The 22775-nt window shown below is 45.2% G+C and overlaps 1 protein-coding gene across 1 annotated transcript in view; it reads right to left on the bottom strand.

Annotated features, from left to right (window-relative positions):
- ttc6 (tetratricopeptide repeat domain 6) overlaps positions 1 to 22775 on the bottom strand; it is a 217118-nt gene that overhangs the window by 76772 nt on the left and 117571 nt on the right. The window contains exons 22-23 of the mRNA XM_078233109.1: positions 9385 to 9498; positions 2651 to 2770 (exon numbers count right to left, since the gene is read on the bottom strand). Coding sequence (XP_078089235.1) covers positions 2651 to 2770; positions 9385 to 9498 — 234 coding nt within the window. The remainder of the gene's footprint in view (positions 1 to 2650; positions 2771 to 9384; positions 9499 to 22775) is intronic.

The raw sequence follows: 22775 nt of genomic DNA on the forward strand, positions 1-22775 counted from the left end.
AGTGACGGTTTCCTTTGGGACGTGGAGCCTCCGGTGGCACTGAACCTCTGTCATGTTGAGGTAATTGGGTCGCTACCTGTATACCCTGAATAGTGGGTCTTCTGCGGGCCCATCCTCCTTGCCCTCCCTGCTGGTTCTATGCACCCTGCGCCTCCTTTGAGATGATGAGTGCGTCCACCTGACCTCCTCTCTCTTCAGCCCAAGGTGGTGCCCCTGCTGAGTAAACAATACCCGGGGCTGACCCATGCACTGTAGGTGCCAATGGGTTGAAATTCTCAGAAATACTACAAGGCTTACATCCAATATTACATCCATAAAATATGCAAAAACCTAACAAACCACTCAAAACAGTCATAAATCTTTAATCCCACTCAAATCTCTAACTAACTCCTACCAACACATCCTGCCTTTGGCCCTGCCTCATTTGTATCCAGCCTTTGGATGCCAAATCAGCAAAAATAGTTGGGCACTTTCCAGTGTTGCCCATGCGTCAATCTAAAAATCACAATGGGTAACTGTGATGACTTCAGCCAGGCCGATGATGTTGGCTTGCTATTTAAAGCAGGTGTGTCAGTCTCCCAGCCTGCATTCAGCAGGGAGTCACTGGAGAGCTGGCTGTGTACAGATGTATGGTGTAAATAAAGTAACTTGGTGACGGGACTTTCGCCTCCATGGAGTTATTACAGTAACACAAAATTCAAGTCAGTTGGACTTTTTAATCCCTTTAACTGGCTGTTTAATTTCTGGTGGGCATGCAGCCGTCTCCCATTCATATCCGCCGACCAAAATATCGCATGATGTCACCAAATCGCACGCGTGATGTCCTCTCGCGCTATTTCACACCCTTCCGGGTCAAGCAAGCGTTCATCCACGATGCATAAAATTCAGGCCCTAATGTCCTGCAACAACAAGAACATTTGCCTCTACTCTCCGGTGTAAAACCTAGCATGGTCCCTTCAAGAATACATCACCCAGGCTCCTCCTTTCCATGGTACCCAAGACACACAGGCTTGTTGTTAGGCAAAATACATTCATGACTCTCTTCACTACCCCCTTTGACCTTAAAGAGAGAGTTCAAAACAATCATTTTATAAAACCTTACATTTGTAACAATATTTAATTTAATTATTGTCGTTGTCCTTGTTTTTAGTTTTCCTCCATACAGCCTATCAGTGCTACAGTTAGCAAACTGACTCTTTAGAGCACTAAAGCCAAGTTGGTTCCTCATAAATCTCTTAAAATAGCGAGCTTACTCTTCCTAGGTCATCTTAATTCTATCTCAATTCATAATTCCAAACCTCTGCCTGCAAGAAATTCAGAAAATGGTGTACAAATGAAAACATTATCCACTTTGTGCTCTCAGCATCTTTGCCAGATTACACCTAGCTGGTTGGGTGTTCTGTCTACACATGCAAGTTGTTATAACAAAATCTCGACAGAGCACTGCAGTTCTAGATCTGTAAGCCATGAAAGTATTATGGGATGAAATTGAATAGTTCTTAGTTTATTTATTAGTGTCACAAGTAAGCTTACATTAACACTGCAATGAAGTTACTGTGAAAATCCTCTAGTCGCCACACTCCAGCACCTGTTCGGGTACACTGAGGGAGAATTTAGCATAGCCAATGCACCTAACCAGCACGTCTTTCGGAATAGTGCTAACCTTCTAGGGTACCATGATCTATTTTGGGCTTCAGCCCTTTTAAAATTAATCCATTGAACTGCATGCAGGCAGCTCATCAGTGAAAAGGAGGTAAGTTTCCAACAGCAGTCTTGAGATAGGTCCTGTGAAGCAATTGAGAGGGAGGGAGAAGGGGCAATCTGAAGTGCAGTTGTATGATAAACCTTGCCTCTCAATCAGAAAGGCATTTGGAAGGAGTCAAGCAAGAGCCAGAGTTGCTCTTCGGAACTGTTATGGAGATGTGTACAGTACTCTCAATCTATCCGGCTAATTCTTTAAAACTTAAAACTCTTTTGGTGGAGGTGGGTCCCAAAATACCAGTTAAGGATCACTGACTTGACTATGTGCAGATTTGATTATCCTGAACACAAACAGCACAGAAGAGTCCTGACAGCATGCCGCAGTCAGGGATCCGCAAACTAGCCCTCTAATTGTGTATAAAGATAGTGTAACCCCTTTTTCAGGCATGGGCCCTTCATCCTGAAACCAATTTGGCAGAAAGCAAAAATGCACATTGCCCACTTTATTGGCTGCTTAGGCTTCAAATTTCAAAACCTATTTGTACTGTGTGACCATTGCAGATTGAGTCTTGCAAACCAATATTTTGCTGAAATCCTTAAGTTATTGTTTCATTGCATTGTTAATTAAGAAGATAATTTGAAGGTTAAATATATTTATTTGTCTGAACATGGATTTAGGAAGAAATATCATTGAACTTTCACCTATTTCAAACATGTACGTGCAATTATTATCATCTTCCATAATTTAACATAAATTGTGCATGATCTGCTAAACGTACCAGAGCTGCTCTGTCACAACACATGATCAAAAATTGGGAAACTGAATCCATGTCCATTGACACATCATTGAATACCTGACAGGGTACAATATACCACACCAATCATTTATTACCCTTCTTTTCTCATTGTATTTATTTATCATTTTTGTTGTCTTGTTTGTTCTACTGACCTTTAATGCATTGTAGTAATCACCGATGCTCAGATATAACAGACCACGATTAACTAGTACTTTCAAATTCAATTTCTTTTGGCTGCCAAGGAGCAGCACTATTCCGTAGTCTTTCAGTGCCTGAAACATATTACACAATGAATGAATTGGAATATAAATTTTCCTTGAAAACATAGACATGGCAAATCTAGTTGAAAATATTAGAAACATTTTTTTAACAGGCAGTTTATTTTAGTTGTTCAATCTTTTAACATGTCACCAACACTTGAAAGAAAAGCTCTTAAATCTATTTGATTTTGTCACAAATTGATCACGTGTTCGTAGCGTTCAAATATTCTAATGGAATACATTATTAAGATACTCACTATGGTGACTATATTTGTCATTCCAGAAACAGTATTTATCATAAATAGCATATATTCTTGTGTAAGAAACAGCCCTATGATTTTTCATCTAAAATATCCGTGCCTTATGTAGCATTCGACCTGAGCTCTTTGGAGATCGCCAAATCCAAAAATTTCAGAAATAAAGTAGAATGGAGATGTTTAGAATTCAATTGCATTGTAAATGTATAAATACTAATGAAAAGGAATAGCAGTAAATAAATGACTAAAACATGCTAAGTTTTGTTTTTATTCATTCAAGTTATTAAAGTGCTCAGAATAATAACGAATAGGAGATCTTTAATGTTGTTAGCTTTTACTTTATTCTATTGCAATTACTCTTCAGCCAGAAGGGCTGAATGGATGATTCATCTCGGTCTCGTACTATGGTCCCCAGCATCACGGATGTCAGTCTTCTGCCAATTCAATTCACTTCACGTGACATCAAGAAATGGCTGAAGACATGGATACTGCAAAGGCTATGGGCTGTGACAGTATTATGTTAATAGTACTGAAGACTTGTGCTCCAGAACTTGCCAAACTGTTCCAGTACAGCCACAACACTGGTATCTACCTGGCAATGTGGAAAATTGCCCAGATATGTCTTGTACACACAAAGCAGGACAAATCCAACCCAGCCAATTACTATCCCATCAGTCTACTCTGAATCATCAGTAAAGTGATGGAAGGGGGGGCCATCAACAATGCTATCAAGCGGCACTTGCTTAGCATTAAAAAGGTCAGTTTGATTTATGCCAGGGTCACTCAGCTCCTGAACTCATTACAGCCTTTGTTCAAAAATGGACAGAAGAGTTGCTTTCCAGAAGTGAGGTGAGAGTGACTGCCCTTGACATCAAGGCAGCATTTGACCAAGGGCATCAAGGAATAAAACTGGAGTCAATGGGAATCAGAGGAAACGCTCCACTGGTTGGAGTGCATACCTAGAACAATGGAAGATTGGTTGTAGGTCAATCATCTTAGCTCTAGGGCATCACTGCAGGCGTTCCTTGGGTATTCTCAGCCCAAACATCTTCAGCTGCTTCATCAATTACCTTCCTTCTATCATAAGGTTAGAAATGGGGATGCTCGCTGTTGATTGCATGATTGTTCACCATTTGCAATTCTAAGATATTGACGCAATCCATATCTAAATGCAGCAAAAACTGTACAATATCCAGACTTGGGCTGACAAGTGGCAACTAACATTCACACCACACAAGTGCCAGCCAATGATCATCTCCAATAAGAGAGAATCTAACCATCACCCCTTGACATTCAATGGCTTTACCGTACTGTATCTCCCACTATCAACATCCTGGGGATTACCACTGACCAGAAACTGAACTAGACTAGCCATATAAATACTGTGGCTACAAGAGCAAGTTAGAGACTAAGAATCTTGCAGCGAGTAACTCGCATCCTGAATCCCCAAAGCCTATCCAACATCTACAAGGCACAAGTCAGGAGTGTGGTGGAAACTCTCCACTTGCTTTGATCAGTGAAGAAGCTTGACACCATCCAGGACAAAGCAGCCCACTTTGCTATCCCTTCCACAAACATTCGCTTCCTTTGTGTACCATCTGCTAGGGACCAGATCAGAAACTCCTAGCTATATTATGAAATTAGACTAGATCTCAACTACTTTTGATTTTTGGCATTAGTATGAGCTCGAGGTGTAATTCTATTGATGCACTAGAAAGCTTTTATTAAAACAAACTTAATAACAAAAATAATTAGAATAACATTTACAAATTGAAATATTTAAATATGACAAGGTATAATTCTTAACTGCTAGCTATCTCTATTAGTTCCAATTTAAGCTATATCCCCATTGACATAAACTCCCCTTCAAAATCAGTTAGCCAAAGACACAGGCTTCAGATGGTGAGGAGGATTGTCAGAGGATACAGCAGGATATAAATCGGCTGGAGACCTGGGCCAAAAGATGGCAGATGGAATTTAACCCGGACAAATGTGAGGTGATGTGATTTGGAAGGTCTACTGCAGAAGGAAAGTATACAGTAAATGGTAGAGCCTTTAGAAATATTAGCATACAGAAGGATTTAAGTGTGCAGATCCACAGTTCCCGAAGGTAGCAACTCTGGTGGACAATGTGGTCAAGAAGACATGCTGGCCTTATTCGGTCGGGGCGTGGAGCATAGGAATTGGAAATCATGTTGCAGCTGTATAAGACTTTGGTGAGGCTGCATTTGGAGTATTGTGTACAATTTTGGTCACACTACTGGAAGGACGTTGATGCATTGGAAAGGGTGCAGAAGAGATTTGCCAGGATGTTGCCTGGTTTGGAGGATATGGACTATGAAGAAAGGTTCAACAAACTTGAACTGTTTTCGTTGGAGCTTCGAGGGATGAGGGGGGACCTGATAGACATTTAAAAGATTATCACAGGCTTGGATAGAGTGGATAGTCAGAGTCTTTTTCCCAGGGTCGAAGGGTCAATTACTTGGGAGCACAAGTTGAAAGTGAGAGGGGGAAGTTTAAAAGAGATGTAAGGGGCAAGTGTTTCACAAAGAGGGTGGTGAATGCCTGGAACATGTTGCTGGAGGAAGTGATGGAAGCAGATTCTCTAACAACGTTCAAGATGCATCTGGATCGATACATGAAAAGGCAAGAAATAGAGCTTATGGACCACATAGAGGCAAGAAAATATTAGATTAGGGAGGCAGCTGTGTCGGCACAGACTTGGTGGGCATTAGGGCCTGTTCCTGTGCTGTACTGTTCTTTGCTTACTTAAGTACAAATACACTTCTTAAAGGCACAGTGTCATCACATATCTACAAGGCACACTGCAGGAGCTCACCAAGGCTCCTTGGACAACACCTTCCAAGACCATGAGTGCTACCATCTAGGGCAAAGGCAGCAGATACCTGGGAACACCACCACCTGAAAGCTAGCTAAGCACTGGAGCTTATGCTATGCTTAAATAAATGCTCGAGTAGCGTAGCGGGCAGGGAGACAACAGAGGAGGACCTTTAGCGGGATTCACGACTGGTGATTGTGGGGGTGATGGTGGTAGTGCACATTCGCTGATCTCCCCACTGACAGATTGGCGTATGCGCATTGGCGTATGCGCATTGGCTCACTCAGCATGCTGATTCCAGCCTCTCTGGTGGGAAGAGGCGTGAATCTCTCTGAGGCACTCTGCGAAGCACAGAGTGTTGGAGATTTGTTCAGGTAAGTACGCCCAAAAAACGGGAGGGAAATACTCCGGTTTTCTCGCCCATTGGCCGACACTATAGTTAAGAAAGCCCACCAATGTCTCTACTTTCTCAGAAGACTAAGGAAATTTGGCATGTCAGTTACGACTCTCTCCAAATTTTACAGATGCCCCATAGAAAGCATTCTTTCTAGTTGTATTACAGCTTGGTATGGCTCCAGCTCTGCCCAAGACTGCAAGAAACTACAAAAAGTCGTGAATGTAGCCCAATCCACCACACAAACCAGTCTCCCATCCATTGACTCTGTCTATACTTCCCGCTGCCTCGGAAAAGCAGCCAGCATAATTAAGGACCACACGCACTCTAGACATTCTCTCTTCCACCTTCTTCCGTCGGGAAAAAGATACAAAAGTCTGAAGTCATGTACCAACCGACTCAAGAACAGCTTCTTTCCTGCTGCTGTCAGACTTTTGAATGGACTTACCATGCATTAAGTTGATCTTTCTCTACACCCTAGCTATGACTGTAACACTACATTCTGCACTTTCTCTTTTCCTTCTCTATGAACGGTATCTTTTGGCTGTATAGTGCGCAAGAAACAATACTTTTACTGTATGTTAATACATGTGACAATAATAAATCAAATCAAATCTTAGTTTTCTTTTGGAGACAACCGGCCCAGATCTCTATAGCAGAATAAAACCTGTGCCTTTTAAATAGAATTTTTAAAAATTATGAGGTAATAACAGTCAGTTACTGTAATATTTCATACAGAGGCTGTACAGCTGTCTGCCAAACATGCCTGTCTGAAAAGTAAGAAAAAGTACATGTATCACTTCCCTAAAACAAACTGTAAATTGCAATTACAGGATTTGCATTTACATAGAAACAAAACCCTTAGGTTATATGCCACTTTAATTGCAAAAAACCATAGTCCAAAAGTTTTTTTCAAAATCTTTTAAACTGAGAAGAAAGTAGACCTGGCTATTTACAGAAGTGACTGAGTGGAGTTCATGATGGGAAATACATGGGCTGGATTTTCACCGCCAGCGGAGGTGCAAATTGAGTTATGAAATGCTGAACTTAGATTTTTTTTGTTGCAAATACAATTTTCCTCTGCTTTCCTGACCCCATGGCATTTTCATGTGGTCTTTTTGTGGTTCTGCCACCCCCCTCCCCCCTCCCCCCTCCCCCCCCCCCACCCCGCCGCCCCCCACCCCCCATTACAAATCATCATTCTGAGCATGGTGCAGCACCTTCAGTGTATACAGGCATCGATGCAGCAGCAACTGCAGCTTAAAATGCCTTGTTCTCCACATATACATGGCCAAGGGCGGGAAGAATCAGGACACATATAGTTACCAGAAATGTTCTTATGCCATGGCACTTCATATGTTGGGAAACATCCATGAGTGCAAAAGCTGAAGAAAGTGCTTGAGACACGAAGGAAAGGGCATTGGAAGCATCCAGTGAGAAAATATGTATGAGGATTGATGATAGCCAACTGGATGCAGTGGCTAGGTGATGGGTGAGACATTAAAAGACTTTTAACTGCTTGGAAAGTCCAATATTCTGTAAATATATTGGAAACATTTAAGATTTTGCACAGATAAAGGGTTCTGTTTCACTTTACAAATGTCAGTTATATTACGTTACACAAAGTAATTCATCTAAACACCACTGTAACCCATCTAGTGCTGTAACCTACATGGTGTCTTTAGCTCTTGGGCATTCCTATATAGCGCTCTCCTTGTTGCCTTGAATGAGGTGGAAGCAGGCTGCTCACTCCCCTAGCTATGTGGCTGTGAGAATTGTAATGGTCAGTCTTGTGTAGGGACCTGTCGGGGCCCTCCCTATGACTGCACACTACTTGCATCTCTGTGGGGGAAGCTGTCCTTGCTTGGACCCAGCTAGCAAATGGTGCTTCTGGCTGACGGTCCAAAGAATCAGAGGAGTGTTAGATTTCCTCAAAGTGCATGGATTCCTCAGTCTCCTGTTCTGATTTCTCACCCCTTTTGTAATGTTCCATTAACTGGATCGTATATGGTACTGGGACGCAGCTGCCATCCTCTCTAGCCACCAATCTGCCACCTATCAGGTAGTCCTGTTCGGTGACCGTACCTTCTCTCCCAGTGCTGCTACAGAGCAAGTGTCACCGTGCAGGAGATTTTGTACCTCTTACACAAGTGCTGTCCCATAGGGCTCACTATGATGCTGGCCATTGATTCTCATCATGTGCTCCCCAACCCATGACATGGCCGAGATCATGACAACAATTATTATGATCTTATATTCAGAAAAGCTGTGCTTGAAAAGAGCCATTAAAATAATGGTGCATGTGACTTTCAAAACATGATTCTCGACCTTCTACCCTCCTCTGTCACACTCATGCTTTTCCACATCACTCTTGTCACACTCAACTTAACCATTCCTCTTCTGTTACCCTTGAACCTCACTGTTATTCTGGATCATATTACTAGATTCCTGCACATGCCATTTCTCCCCCTTCTGCCTACATCCATGGCTGTCCCAATGTCACTCTGACCTTGAACCCTCCCATTAACAACCTTGATGCGTTGTTCACTCCCCAATCCATCCCTTAAGACCTTTCTGTACCAGATCCTCACCCTCTACTTGCCCCCATAACGAGTACAATTTCCCTCTTTGACTGCGGCTGTTCCCTCCACCATCCAATACTCTCAGTACCTCAATGGTAATAGTATTCGACACCGTCCTGTAGGGCTTTCATGCAAGTTTCTGTCTCGGCCTGACCTATAAAACAGGTCAAATCAAAGGAATCTTGCCTTATTAAAATATTTCAATTTTGGACAGATTGTGATCAGGTTTAAGGTGTCTAAAATGTTAATCTCTGACCTGACCCCAGCCCTCCTATTTTGGAGATTACAACTCAGTGTATAATGTAGGTGCTTTATAAGAAAACATTTGACATTCCAGGTCAAAGGAGCTGTGGTTAGACCAACGGAATGTAAATCATATCATAATTGTATGTAATTGTCAGCATATTTGTCAGTTTGAATTTTTGGCTTTATTTCATGACAAAATGGCTCTGGAAATTCAAAGTCTATAGATCTTCTCACTCCTTGCAATAATGGCCTCTTTAACTTACATTTCTTTCACTCTCAGAAAATTCCCTTTTTTTTACTAATTGTACCTTTTGAAGATCATTTGCTTGCTGATAACAGACAGCTCTGTTAAAATAACTCAAGATGCAGGTATCATCAATGTTTATTGCTGAAGTTAGATCCTCAACAGCCAAATGATATGCCTGCAATGGGAAAGAGATTTGCATTCGTCAAAGTTAAGTGAAATGCTGGATAAAGCAAGATGATGTATTCCTTGTAAGTCTAGAAAATAACATGAAATATCGTACATTTACCAAAATTGTAGTTAACTAACATTTAACAGCCTCGAGAAATGCAATAGGTAAAACTCAATGACTCATATTTTATTCAAACACCCATAAAACTTACCCTTGACTGGCCAAATGGAGATTTCCTCGAATAGAGTATCTTTTCCAAAATGGTGTCCTTTTTTTTATGGGTCAGGTTAGAAACTCCAAAGTACTTTATGGAGACTGCCCGAACCATAAGTTTTATATCTTGAATTTGGCTAGGATGAGCATGATATGTTTCACTTCAGGTATGATTCAACAACCCACCAGTGAGCTTTTAACAAAGTTTATTTAAGAATATAGTTACATGTATAGAAAGAAAATTAGTAATACCTTTTATCAATTACAAACAAAAAAGAAAGAAAACAACCACAATAATGTATTAACCCTTAATTGATTATTTAAGTTGTTCCAACAAACCAAAACCTTTCACAGACAAAACCCTTTTAACAGGTTTAATACAGCGTAGATTAAACCTCACTTGACTGGAGTTGAGTCTTTTCGAAGGCTGCACTTTCCTTCCGGAAGGCAAAATGCTGCCCTGAGATAAGAAGCAGAATTTCCAAATAGAACAGAGAGACAGAGACTTCAGCTTCTTTCTTGCTTGATGCCCCTGCTAAAACTAAAAACTAAACTGCAGCCTCAGAACTCGCAAAATTGAAATCTTACACTCACTGGAAAGAAAGAAACTATCCAAAAACACATGATCTTTTCTCCTAACAATGCAGGATCGTAAAACTAATCCCAGAGTAAACACAGACAACCCCATTTAAGCCACTTAAGAAGCAATAAAAGGACAATGCTAGTCAAGTCGGCAACAATGACATCACTGAAGTTGTGAGCTAAGAAACCACTGAACCTTTCTTAAAGGGACACTGACATCACACTCTACAGAGAGTTAATGACGTGTGTGAACAGAAAAGTTCGTCAACAAATAAGATTCAAGAATTGTTAGAGTGACGTAGTGGGGATTGGAGGGAGGCACACAATTTTAATGCCAATAGCCTCCTTGCCAGTCGGCTGCCACGATCCTGGCAAGCAATAGACAGCAAATTAGGCCAATTATTTTCATGTAAGGAAGCTTATAATGCCCTGTTCCCATGTCAACTGGGATTTTCAGTCAGCAATACGGGTTGCCCATGTTGGCCTGAACATTTATTGCTATATAATATCAGATTCAAGTCACATATTTTGCATAGAAGTGTGGAATTATCATAACTATTATTTGATTCAAATTTAGATGCAAATGCAGGGATCATTAATTCATTAAGTTTTAGGGCGCTCATTTCCTCCATTAAACAAAAAGGTTCCAGGAACAATATTAAAGTAATTTGATCACTAAAATCTGGCAGTGAATGTAAAGTATGTATGTTAATTTAAAAATCTGATGTGTACAATGTTAACCATTTGTGTGAGTTCTAACAGCAACAACACAGTAGTAGCAGAAAGATTATTTCTTTTGTGCAGTAAACCCATCAACAAGAATGTCCAAATTAATGTTGGCCTATTGTATAGCATATTATGACAGAAACGTTTGTTATAACTTGTGCACTCCAATCTGAGCAATTAACATTTTTAATACGAATAAAATTAAGACATAAAGAGCCTTGTCATGCCCAATAAAATGCTTGCCATATTCATAAGTTTAAACATGGACTGTGCTTGTATGGAAGCTTCCGGAAGTGCCTTTATTTATTTAAAAATGGACATTGATGAACTGTTATTGGCCAAGAGGGCTGGTCATGCAGCTTCAATATAGACTACCAGGTTCCCTACAATTCCAAATTGAATCATACTGGGCCCAGAAGGAAATAACTATTTGGACCAGTATTCTTATTTCCCCATTTTACTGTTTTCTCCTTCTAGAGTGGGAGGAGGTCTCCGCCTTTTGAATGGAAATGCCCAAATGACACTCGTTTGTGGAATTCATGCTTGCCATTGTTTGAAGTTTGATCTACAACGCAGAGTCAATGGATTTCTGGATTCTATTGGTGGGATCTTCCAGCCCTTCCTACCGGCGGGTTCTTCCAGTCCTGAAGGCCACCGTACACGGCGGGTTTCCCGGCATAGGGTCAGGCGAGCCACGCAAAGTGCTGTAGGCATTGGCAGGACTAGATGATCCCGTCAGTGGCCAATGACAAACTGCCCATAAAATGCCATCGGGGGTGGGGGGGGCAGAAAATCCCACCCAATGTCTCCAGGTTTTCGATGAAACAATAGAAAGTGACAAAACAAGTTATCCACACGTTACGTGTGAAAGATCACCATCTACCTTCCTATTGTATATCGATGGCTGTTGACCATGAAATTGAAACTGATTGACTGTTACTGAAATACCTCCTATTGTACATCAATGATCATTGACTATGGGCGGAATTCTCCCATCCCGCCCACTGCTGGTTTGGTGGCGGGCAAATGCGGAGAATCTACAGAAACCAAAAAGTCAGAAACCTGCCAGCCTAAAATTGCACTGCAATTCTCCCAATGGTGGGTTAGTCTTTACACTGGCTGGTGGTGTGAATGCTATTTGCATTAATTGTACCTCATGAATGCTCATTAAAACAGCTGCCTGCCGGAATCCTGTTGGCCTTTTTATTGTTGCATCATGCGCGAAATTACATCAGCCTGAAATCCAATTGATAAACAGTGGCATCCACAAGGCGACCCTCAGTTCGCCAGAGAGTTTGAGGTGAGTGCAACAAAGCCTACCTTCTATAGTGCTACACTGCTCCTGATGCGCTGCATACCATTCTGCCAGAGCAGACGGGTTCCTGTCCTCAATCCAAACTCCAGAAGTGCAATGTGTAAGGAGTGTTGTGCAAGGAATGGTGGGGAGGCAAGGGCTCAAAATGGCAGACAAAGGGGCAAGGGGGTAGATAAAGAGCATGGACAAGGAAAGGCAGAGAGAAGACCGTGGGGAGGAAGGCTGGATCCCGACAAGACGACATGAAACGCAGACAAACATGGGAGCCTTGGTGATAGTGCATGTACTACTAGAGGAGGATGCACGTAGACTGCGGAATATGGGGTGGGGGCTTGTTAGTATGGCACATTAGGGATGGCTCGCATGAACACTAGAGGGGTTGGGACTGCAGACCTTACCTTCCCTTCATATTGGGTCCCCCCTTGCTCCAAGAGAATATGCTGCCTGCCAAGAAAGCATCATTTCCCGATTCCTCCATGCTGGGTTAGTGTTCAAACAGTAGCTGCGTGGGTGCCTTCCTTGTGGGAGTAGTAAACTGGGTGGGAGGAGGCTACAACAGAGGGGCAATACTGGGGGTGACAATGAAGTCCTTGGTCCAGCTTTGGCAGGTGCTAAGCTGCAAGGGCAGTGTGGGGGTATCAATGATAGGGAGCTACCTTACCCTGCCTCATGAGGCATAAAGACTTGGGCAAGTGCGAATGCAGTGAAACCTAAAACCTTCACTTTGTCAATGGCCAGAAGGGATTACAGGACAGGAAGTTTAAATCCATTTCTCTGCAAACTCTGGTTGTCAGGCAGAGCAGAAAAATGTGTACATTATTCTTAAACAAGTCTGTTTCACTGAACAGCATTAAAGACCAGGAAGAGTGAGGCTGCCCTCAAGGAACTACTTGAAAAGCGAACTGTATACCTTTCAAAATTCAGCTGTGTCTCATCAAGTGAATGTTGTTGCCAGAGTAACTATTTTTTTTATTCATTCATGGGACATGGGCGTTGCTGGCTGGCCAGCATTTATTGCCCATTCCTAGTTGACTTTGAGAAGTCAGTGGCCTTCTTGAAACGCTGCAGTTCACGTGCTGTGTGTTGACCCACAATGCTGTTAGGAAGGGAATTCTAGGATTTTGACCCGGTGAAGGAATGGCAATATATTTCCAAGTCAGGATAGTGGGTGTCTTGGAGGGGAATTTGCAGGTGGTGGTGTTCCCATGTATCTGCTGTCCTTATCCTTTGTGTGTTTGGAAGATGCTGTCGAAGGATCTTTGATGAATTGCTGCAGTACATCTTGTTGTTAGTACACACTGCTGCTACTGAGAGTTGGTGTTGGAGGGAGTGGATGATTGTAGATGTGCTGCCAATCAAGTGGGCTGCTTTGTCCTGAATGGTGCTAATCTTCTTGAGTGTTGTTGGAACTGCACCCATCCAGGCAAGTGGGGAGTATTCCATCACACACCTGACTTGTGCCTTGTAGATGGTGTTAGGCTTTAGGGAGTCAAGAGGTGAGTTATTCGCTGCAGTATTCCTAGCTTCTGACCTGCTCTTATAGCCACTGTGTTTATGTGGTCAGTCCAATTGAGTTTCTGGTCAATGGTAACCCCAAGGATATTGACAGTGTGGGATTCAGTGATAGTAACAACAATTGAATGTCAAGGGGCAGTGGTGAGAGTGTCTCTTATTGGTGATGGTCATTGCCTGGCATTTGTGTAGCGCAAATGTTACTTGCCACTTGTCAGCCCAAGCCTGGATATTGTACAGATCTTGTTGCATTTGAACATGGACTGCTTCAGTATCTGAGGAGTTGCGAATGGTGCTGAACATTGTGCAATAATCAGTGAACATCCCCACTTTTGATCTTATGACGGAGGGAAGGTCATTGATGAAGCAGCTGAAGATTGTTGGGTCTAGGACACTACCCTGAGGGACTCCTGCAGAGATGTCCTGGAGCTGAGATGACTGACCCTCCACAACCATCTTCCTATGTACCAGGTATGACTCCAACCAGCGGAGAGTTTGCCCTCTGATACCCATTGATTCCAGTTTTGCTTGCGTTCCTTGATGCCACACTCGGTCGAATGCATCCTTGATGTCAACGGCTGTCACTCTCACCTTACCTCTGGAATTCAGCTCTTTTGTCTATGTTTGAATCAAGGCTGTAATTAGATCAGGAGCTGAGTGACCCTGGCGAAACCCAAACTGGGCGTCACTGAGCAGGTTATTGCTGAGCAAGTGTTGCTTGATAGCGCTGTTGATGACCCCTTCCTTCACTTTACTGATGATCGAGAGTAGACTGATTGTGCAGTAATTGGCCAGATTGGATTTTTGTGTACAGGACATACCTGGGCAATTTTCCACATTGTCAGTTAGATGCCAGTAACTGTACTGGAAGAGCTTGGCTACGGGTCCGGCAAGTTCTGGAGCACAAGTCTTCAGTACTATTGTTGTCAGGACCCTTTGCCTTTGCTGTATCCAGTGTCTCCAACCACTTCTTGATATCACGTGGAGCAAATTGAATTGGCTGGAGGCTGGCATCTGAGATGTTGGGGATCACTGCAGGAGGCCGAGATGGATCATCCACTCGGCACTTCTGGCTGAAGATTGCTAAGAATGCTTCAGCCTTGTCTTTTGCACTGATGTGCTGGGCTCCTCCATCATTAAGGACGGGGATATTTGTGGAGCTTCCTCCTCCAGTGAGTTACTTAATTGTCCACCGCCATTCACAACTTGATGTGGCAGGACTCTGCAGAGCTTGGATCTGATCCGTTGGTAGTCGGATTGCTTAGTTCCATCACCCGCTGTTCATATCGTTTGACATGCAAGTAGTCCTGTTTGGTAACTTCACCAGGCTGATACCTCATTTTTAGGTATGCCTGGTGCTGCTCTTGGCATGCCCGCCTGCACTCTCCATTGAACCAAGGTTGAGCCGCTGGCTTGATGGTAATGGTTGAGTGGGGGATATGCCGGGCCATGAGGTACAGATTGTGCTGGAGTACAGTTCCGCTGCTGTTAATGGCCCACAGCGCCTCATGGATGCCCAGTCTTGAGTTGCTAGATTGGTTCGAAGTCTGTCCCATTTAGCACAGTGATAGTGCCACACAACACGATGGAGGTTATTCTCAATGTGAAGATGGGACTTCATCTCCATAAGGACTGTGTAGTGGTCACTCTTACCGATACTGTTATTGACAGATGCATCTGCAGTGGCAGATTAGTAAGGATGAAGTCAAGTATGTTATTTCCTCTTGTTGGTTCCTTCACCTGCTGCAGACCCAGTCCAGCAGTTGTATCCATCAGGACCCGACCAGCTCGATCAGTAGTGCTGCTGCCGAGCCACTCTTGGTGGTGGACATTGAAATCTCCCACCCAGAGTACATTTTGCATCCTTGCCACCCTCAGTGCTTCCTCCAAGTGTTGTTCAACATGGAGGAATACTGATTCATCAGCCATAGGAGGACGTTATGTGGTAACCAGTAAGAGGTTTCCTTGCCCATGTTTAACCTGAAGCCATGAGACTTCATGGGGTTCGGAGTCGATGTTAAGGACTCCCAGGGCACTCCCTCCTTCCTGACTGCATATCACTGTGCCGTCACCTCCACTTCCTGCCGGTGGGACAGGACATATCCAAGAATGATAATGGTGGTATCTGAGGCGTTATCTGCAAGGCATGATTCCGTAAGAATGACTGTATCAGGCTGTTGCTTGATTAGTCTGTGAGACAGCTCTCCCAATTTTGGCACTAGCCCCCAGATGTTAGTAAGGAGGACTTTGCAAGGTCGACAGGGTTGCTTGTTTTGCCATTGTCTTTTCCGGTGCCTAGGGTGATGCCAAATGGTCCATCCAGTTTCATTCCTTTTTATTGATTTTGTAGTGATTGGTGCAACTGAGTGGCTTGCTAGGCCATTTCAGAGGGCAGTTGAGAGTCAACCACATTGCTGTGGCTCTGGAGTCGCATGTAGGCCAGACCAGGTAAGGACAGCAGATTTCCTTCCCTAAAGGACGTTAGTGAACCAGATGGGTTTTTCCTGACAATCAACAATGGTTCCATGGTCATCAGTAGATTCTTAATTTCAGATATTTTTTATTGAATTCAAATTCCATCAGCTGCCACGGTGGATTCGAACCCAGATCCCGGAACATTAGCTGAGTTTCTGGATTAATAATCCAGCGATAATACTAGGCCGTCACCTCCCAAGACTAACTGACGATTCCTTGAGAAGTCCAGCATGCCAGTTTAATAGCCAGAGCTAGATCTAATTGCTCAGTCTGGAGACAAAAGTTAACACTTTGGAACACCAAGCCCCAAGAATGTAGAAGTGTCTGTCAAGTCAAGCCTCAGCAGTACAAAGCTTGCACCGTGGAGAACCCCCAAGCAAAGTATGATAGTGATAGCAGACACCACTCACCCTGTTCAATATCATGACTGATATCATCGTTGAGATGCCCTGTCAGAATGCAGACCATGTTATCATGCATTCTCTCTGATGCACTTTAGAGCTGTGCAGGGTCGGGCGGGGGCAGATGTGTGCGTGTGGATCAGATGCCAGGAGACAATGGAGGCTCAATGCTATTCATCCTGCTGGATTACAGAGGAAGCTATGTGGGGATGTGGCTGTAGTGTCCAGAGGGGGTAGTGTGAGGGAGAGCAAAAATTCATACATGTAATGGAAAACACTGGGGTGGAAGTCACAGACGCATGGAATGATGAGGGTCAGGGCTCTGTTAGGACTCCTCAGTGCTCACTGTGGTGTTCTCACTCTTTTTCAGTGCATGATTCATCAGAATCATGGATCCTGTTGAGTTGGCCTTTCTACTGATTGGGATTGACCAGCAGCAGAGGCAATGACGTGCTGCTGCATGTGGCTGGGACCAGCAGCCTGCTGCTGCTCAGGGAGTAGGACCACGCATGGAGAATCAATATGGGAGACAGTACCAGCCACAAATCTTCCAGCGTCAGTGTTGCGACCTTCAGATGTCCGAGATTCAGTGTCAGAGAAGGCTGCATCTGTCCTAGGGGAGAGTGGACCACCTCTGCCAAATACTGCATGAGTTGGCATGGACCTGGAGGACACCCAATGTCTGTGACCCTTAAAGTTATAGCTGCTCTGAAATTTGATGCCAGCAGTTCATTCCAGGGCAGCACAGAGGAAGTCTGTGGCATCTCCCTGTCTTCCACTCACAAATACATTAGGGAGGTGACAGATGCCTTCATGACAGGGCTGAAATGTTTATCAACTTCAACAGGGACCAAGTGAGCCAGGACGCCAGGGCCATGGGCTTTGCCCACCTGGGAGCGAAGCCCTAGGTGCAAGGTCTGATAGACTGCACCCAAGCTGCTCTTAAGCCACCACGGCAGCATCCAGTGCCATTCGGGAACCAAAAGAAATTCGACTCCCTCAACATCCAACTCTACTGCGACTGCTCAATGCGCATCATGCAGTGTGTGCCTGCTTCCAAGTTACATCTTGAGCTGCTCACAAATCCTAACTGTGTTTGAGAGAGAGCGGCAGCTGGAAGGATAGCTCCTCGGGGACAAGGGGTACCCATTTACGAGGTGGCTGATGACTTGCAGCGAGGCCAAAGTGATGCTCCTCTCATCCACAGCGAAATGTCCGACTCCTGCCTGACAGAGAGCTGCATGTGCCCTGTCAGTGAACGGGCACATCATGGAGTTCATTAAACCGGAATAAATAGTCTCAGGCACTGCAGGCCCCTCTGAGTATGTGGCCAGGTTTTCACCTTCATCTTACACCCGAGGTGGGCTGCCAATCAGCACCTCGACAGCCCTGTGGCCTCTCCTGCTCAGGTGAAGAGATGCAAAATTGAACTGCTCTTCTCTGGATGGATGGGGTGGGGTGGGAGGTTGGGGTGTTTGCTCCTTCCATGAACAACATCCCGGGAAAGGTGGTCAAGGGTGGCAGGGTTGCCTGCAGCAGGGCTTCTTTATCTTGTCTTCAGTGTGGGAGAAACATAGCACAGCCATTCTCACACTCCACAGGAACGAAGCACTGGGTGTGAGCATGGCTTCGCTGAGCTTAGTGCGTGAAATGACAAGCTCTGTGAGTGAAGAGGGTGGTTTATTATTTGTAACTATATCCAGTGGTGACCTCCACATCAGTGCCTACTTTCACCCATGCCAGTGAGGTACCTATCATTTCTTCCTCTTCCTCACCCCCCCCACTATGTCTAGGTGCTTCCCCAGGATCCGTAGCTGAGGTTGAGGAGGTCTGCTGGCATCCACGCCCTGTTGCCTGAGCTGACCTTGGCGGGCATCCCCTGGAGAGGCCTGGTCTTAAGGGCCGTGGCATGTTTTCAGGCAGCACGGGTATTGCAATGCTGCCCTCATCAGTGTGTGGGGCTGGAGGTGTGTCACTTACAGGAAGGGGTGGTCTTACATAGGCTGGACACCCCCAGGGTCTTCTGGGTGGAAGGCCCTAGGCTGTTTATATGGAGCTCCCCAGTTATTGCAGCGATTATGTTGAGCTCAGGTGGGTGAATCAGAGGGAGGAACCATGGGTGCATTGTGACTCTCATGATCATAAAACTTTGGTTAATTTCATAGAAACCCTACAGTGCAGAAGGAGGCCATTCGGCCCATCGAGTCTGCACCGACCACAATCCCACCCAGGCCCTACCCCCACATATTTACCTGCTAATCCCTCTAACCTACGCATCTCAGGACTCTAAGGGGCAATTTTTAACCTGGCCAATCAACCTAACCCGCACATCAAGCTCCAGATTCGGTCAGAAATTATACCAGAGCTGTTGGCAGGATTCACTCCATTTTTATCACCGGAACTGACTCATTGCAAAATTCTGGTAAGAAACCACCCCCCCCTCACCTCCCCGCCCCCCACACACCCACCCCACCCCATTGTCCAATCATTGGGAGATATCTCCTCTAGCCCTCTGTGTCACTTTGTGACTTCTGAAAGAATAGCTGAACCATCGCCAAGAGGACTGGTCCTGCAATCACACTTGGGCCTTATGAGGTCACAACTCAGTAGGGTCAAATCTTAGCTGTGGTCATAAGTCAACTCTGTCAACTTAAAATCCAGCAAGGAAAAACATCAATGTGAGTCAATGATAGATGCTTCCTGCACCATGTAATGAAGCAAACACTGCTGAGAAGGAAATGCGGACCAACGTAAGGCTCTCATCTTAAAGTTAATGTCTTGATTTGGGAGACGATCAGTTAGGAAATCCAGGCGCACAGAGAGTCTCATATCTGATAAGCCTCATCAGCCATTGCTATCCCTTGAGGACTCTGGGTTGAAAACTCACCCATCATACAATCTGAGTAAAGAATTACACACATCACCCTGACAACACGCAAAGGTTTGGTAACAAGCTGCATTCAGGTTGACATCACATGAATGTTAACTTTAAAAGGGGACACTCTGGATTGCAAGAAAAGGTGAACCTGAGGGTAAGGGGATTGCAAAGATCCAAATCAAAATACTTTCATCTGAACATGACATTCACATACCCATGGAATGGTTTACAAAAAGTGTAATTCATTCATAATGATAAAGCATGCGTGACCCTGAGGTAACATCAAAACTTTTGAACTTTCCTAACCCTACCATTACACCTTGATGCAGCCCTGACATCAACAGCAGAGGTGAAGACAGCCTGCTGACTGCTACATCCTGATGTGTGTGATGATCTTGGTGAACATTCTCTGGTGGCCTGAGCCCTGGAGGGGCCTGAACCCATAAGGGTTTCCTTCTCAGGGGCAGAAGCGCCCTCGGTGGTTTGCGCTGCCAGAGTTGGTGCGGGCACTGGCAGAGGGGATTCTGAGCGGCTGCACATTCTTGGAGTGTCCTGAATGGAGACCCCCGAGGTGTCCAGCTGACGCTCATCCTCCCTGTGGGTACCAGAAGGTCCCAGCATGACTCCAGCAGGAGATGGGAAATCTGGAAGGAGACCAAGGTGCCTCTTCCCCATGTGGCCTACATCCTGATGGTGCCCACCAGAGTGTGTGGCATGGAGTGCAGGGCCAAGCACAAATCCAGCTGGACTAACACCTCCACGGTGATCGCTAACCTTCCCCTAGTGGCCTCCAGGCATTCACATGTTGGAGCAACGACATTAGACAGAATGCAGATGGACTCCTCCATTGTGAGCTCTTGTCTGCTGACTCTCAAGGCTCTGCATGAGGTTCTGCTGCCTCTCTAGCAGTGAGCTGGCAGCCACTTCCAGAGGCTCATCATCTGAGTGAGATTGAGTGGGTGGCTGGTCTCCAGCAGGCCTCCTAGTGCCGGAGACCGGGCGGTCCCTGCCTCCGACTGCTCCAGGTGTATGTCTGAGTAGTATTCTCCAGAAAGTTTAATCTAAAGCTTTATCCCAATGAGGTATGTGTGTTTGCACTGGTGGAGGGTGTGTATCTCTGCACTGGTGGAGTGTGTGGGTGAGCACTGGGGGAGGATGTAGATGAGCACTGGTGGAGGGTGTGGGTGAGCACTGGGGGAGGGTGTAGGTGAGCACTGGGGGAGGGTGTGGGTGAGCACTGGGGGAGGGTGTGGGTGAGCACTGGGGGAGGGTGTAGGTGAGCACTGGGGGAGGGTGTAGGTGAGCACTGGGGGAGGGTGTAGGTGAGCACTGGGGGAGGGTGTAGGTGAGCACTGGGGGAGGGTGTAGGTGAGCACTGGGGGAGGGTGTGGGTGAGCACTGGGGGAGGGTGTGGGTGAGCACTGGGGGAGGGTGTGGGTGAGCACTGGGGGAGGCTGTAGGTGAGCACTGGGGGAGGGTGTAGGTGAGCACCCTGACAGTTATTCCGCTCACCCTCAGACATGCTCCGGGGATTCAGAGAGCTGCTGGGTTGGCTCACTGTTTCTTGGTACCTGACAGAGACAGTTCTGGTGGATGAGCTGAAACTGATTCAGAATACATTGCGCTCAGTGTGCATTGCAGCATTTAGTGAAGTGATATCGCTAAGATCTGTACTAGGTTGTTGCGAGAGGCCAAGCTCTGCATCACCACAGTAACCGTCCCAGCACCTCACCAGCGAGCTCTGCAACAGTCTCCTTGAATCCAGTGAGGGCAATGATCACTGCCATCCCTCCCCCAGGCCAGAATTGCTCTTGTTGTTGTGTGCAGTTGGGGATCATTATGTGGTCTGGGGGAAGTTGGGTAGTCAGGTCTGGTCGAATGGTCGGGGGGGGATAGTTGAGTCGTGGGGATAGTTAGGTAGGACTGGGGCATAATCAGGTGGCCAGGGCAGTAGTAGTTAGGGAAGTCAGTCAGGTCGGGTTAGGGATTAACAGGGTTGTCAGGGAAGGGTTAGCGAGTTAGCCAGGTAATCGAGGTGTGGTGGTGAGTTGAGTTACCCTGGCTGACCACTGCTCCAGCTGCCATTTCTTATTGACAGGTTCTGGGTTTGATGGTCTCTAAAGCCTCTCTTCATAGTTGGTGGATAAAGCATTAGGAAATCCTCTGACACTGCTGGAGAACAGGAGTTCTCTCCTGGCTCTCTCATGTTTCAAAAGAACCTTCAGAGAGGCTTCTGAAAACCCAGTGGATTAGCTGTGACTCATTTCACAGAGGATTCTTCCTTCATAGATTTGAGAACAAAAGTAGTCTGACAGAAACGCAACATCTCTTTCAAAGGGCTCCTGTTTTAAACTAGCACTGGTTCTTCAAAAATCAGTGACTGGGTAGGTCAGCCAATTTAGTGGGAAACACAACAGCAATATTTTAAAGAGGTTCAGAAGTTAAAATAGTCCAAGTCTATTTTTGATTAAAGTAGTTGAGTTTTAAACTGAAATGAAAACTCACCCATCCATAACTGAGCAGAAATCATAACTGGGACACAAATATTACTTGTCAAGGTACATTTACTTTCTTAGTATAAGCCAATGGTTTGCATCTCATGAGAACAATCTGTAATTTCCTTAAAAAATAATGCCTCAGTGACAAAAGTATAGATTTAGTTGAAAACTCACCTTTGATTTAATTATTTAACAAGGAAACAATTTCAGAATCACACTAATGTCCTTCAGGAAAGGAAATCTGCTGTCCTTACCTGGTCTGGCCTACATGTGACTCCAGAGCCACAACAATGGGCCTGATTTTACCAAAGCTTCGCGCCCGTTTTCAGGCCCGAAATTGCACCCGATTCCGAGCAGATCACGGCTTTACCGACACCCGATTTGGGCGCGGGTCCGGCGCGCACCCAAATCGGGCGGCCCGACGATTTAAATGCATTTGCATGTATTTAAATCGACTTAATGAACCACGCGCCCAACTCTACCGCCAAATCCCACTTTATCGTCTTCTGGCCCGATCCACGTCCGCGCTGTTACCGACCTGCAAACTAAAAGTCTGAAGTCGCCGCTGCAGCCTCCGAAGAGCGGGGTCAGAGACTGCAACGGCTCTCTGACCCAGGTCACCCTCTGGTCGGGGCGGGAGGGAGGTGGGAGGAGTGGAGGGGGTGTGACGTCTCATCCCCTGG

The sequence above is a fragment of the Mustelus asterias genome, chromosome 18, assembly GCF_964213995.1.
Source record: "Mustelus asterias chromosome 18, sMusAst1.hap1.1, whole genome shotgun sequence".
Classification (NCBI taxonomy): Eukaryota; Metazoa; Chordata; class Chondrichthyes; order Carcharhiniformes; family Triakidae; genus Mustelus; species Mustelus asterias.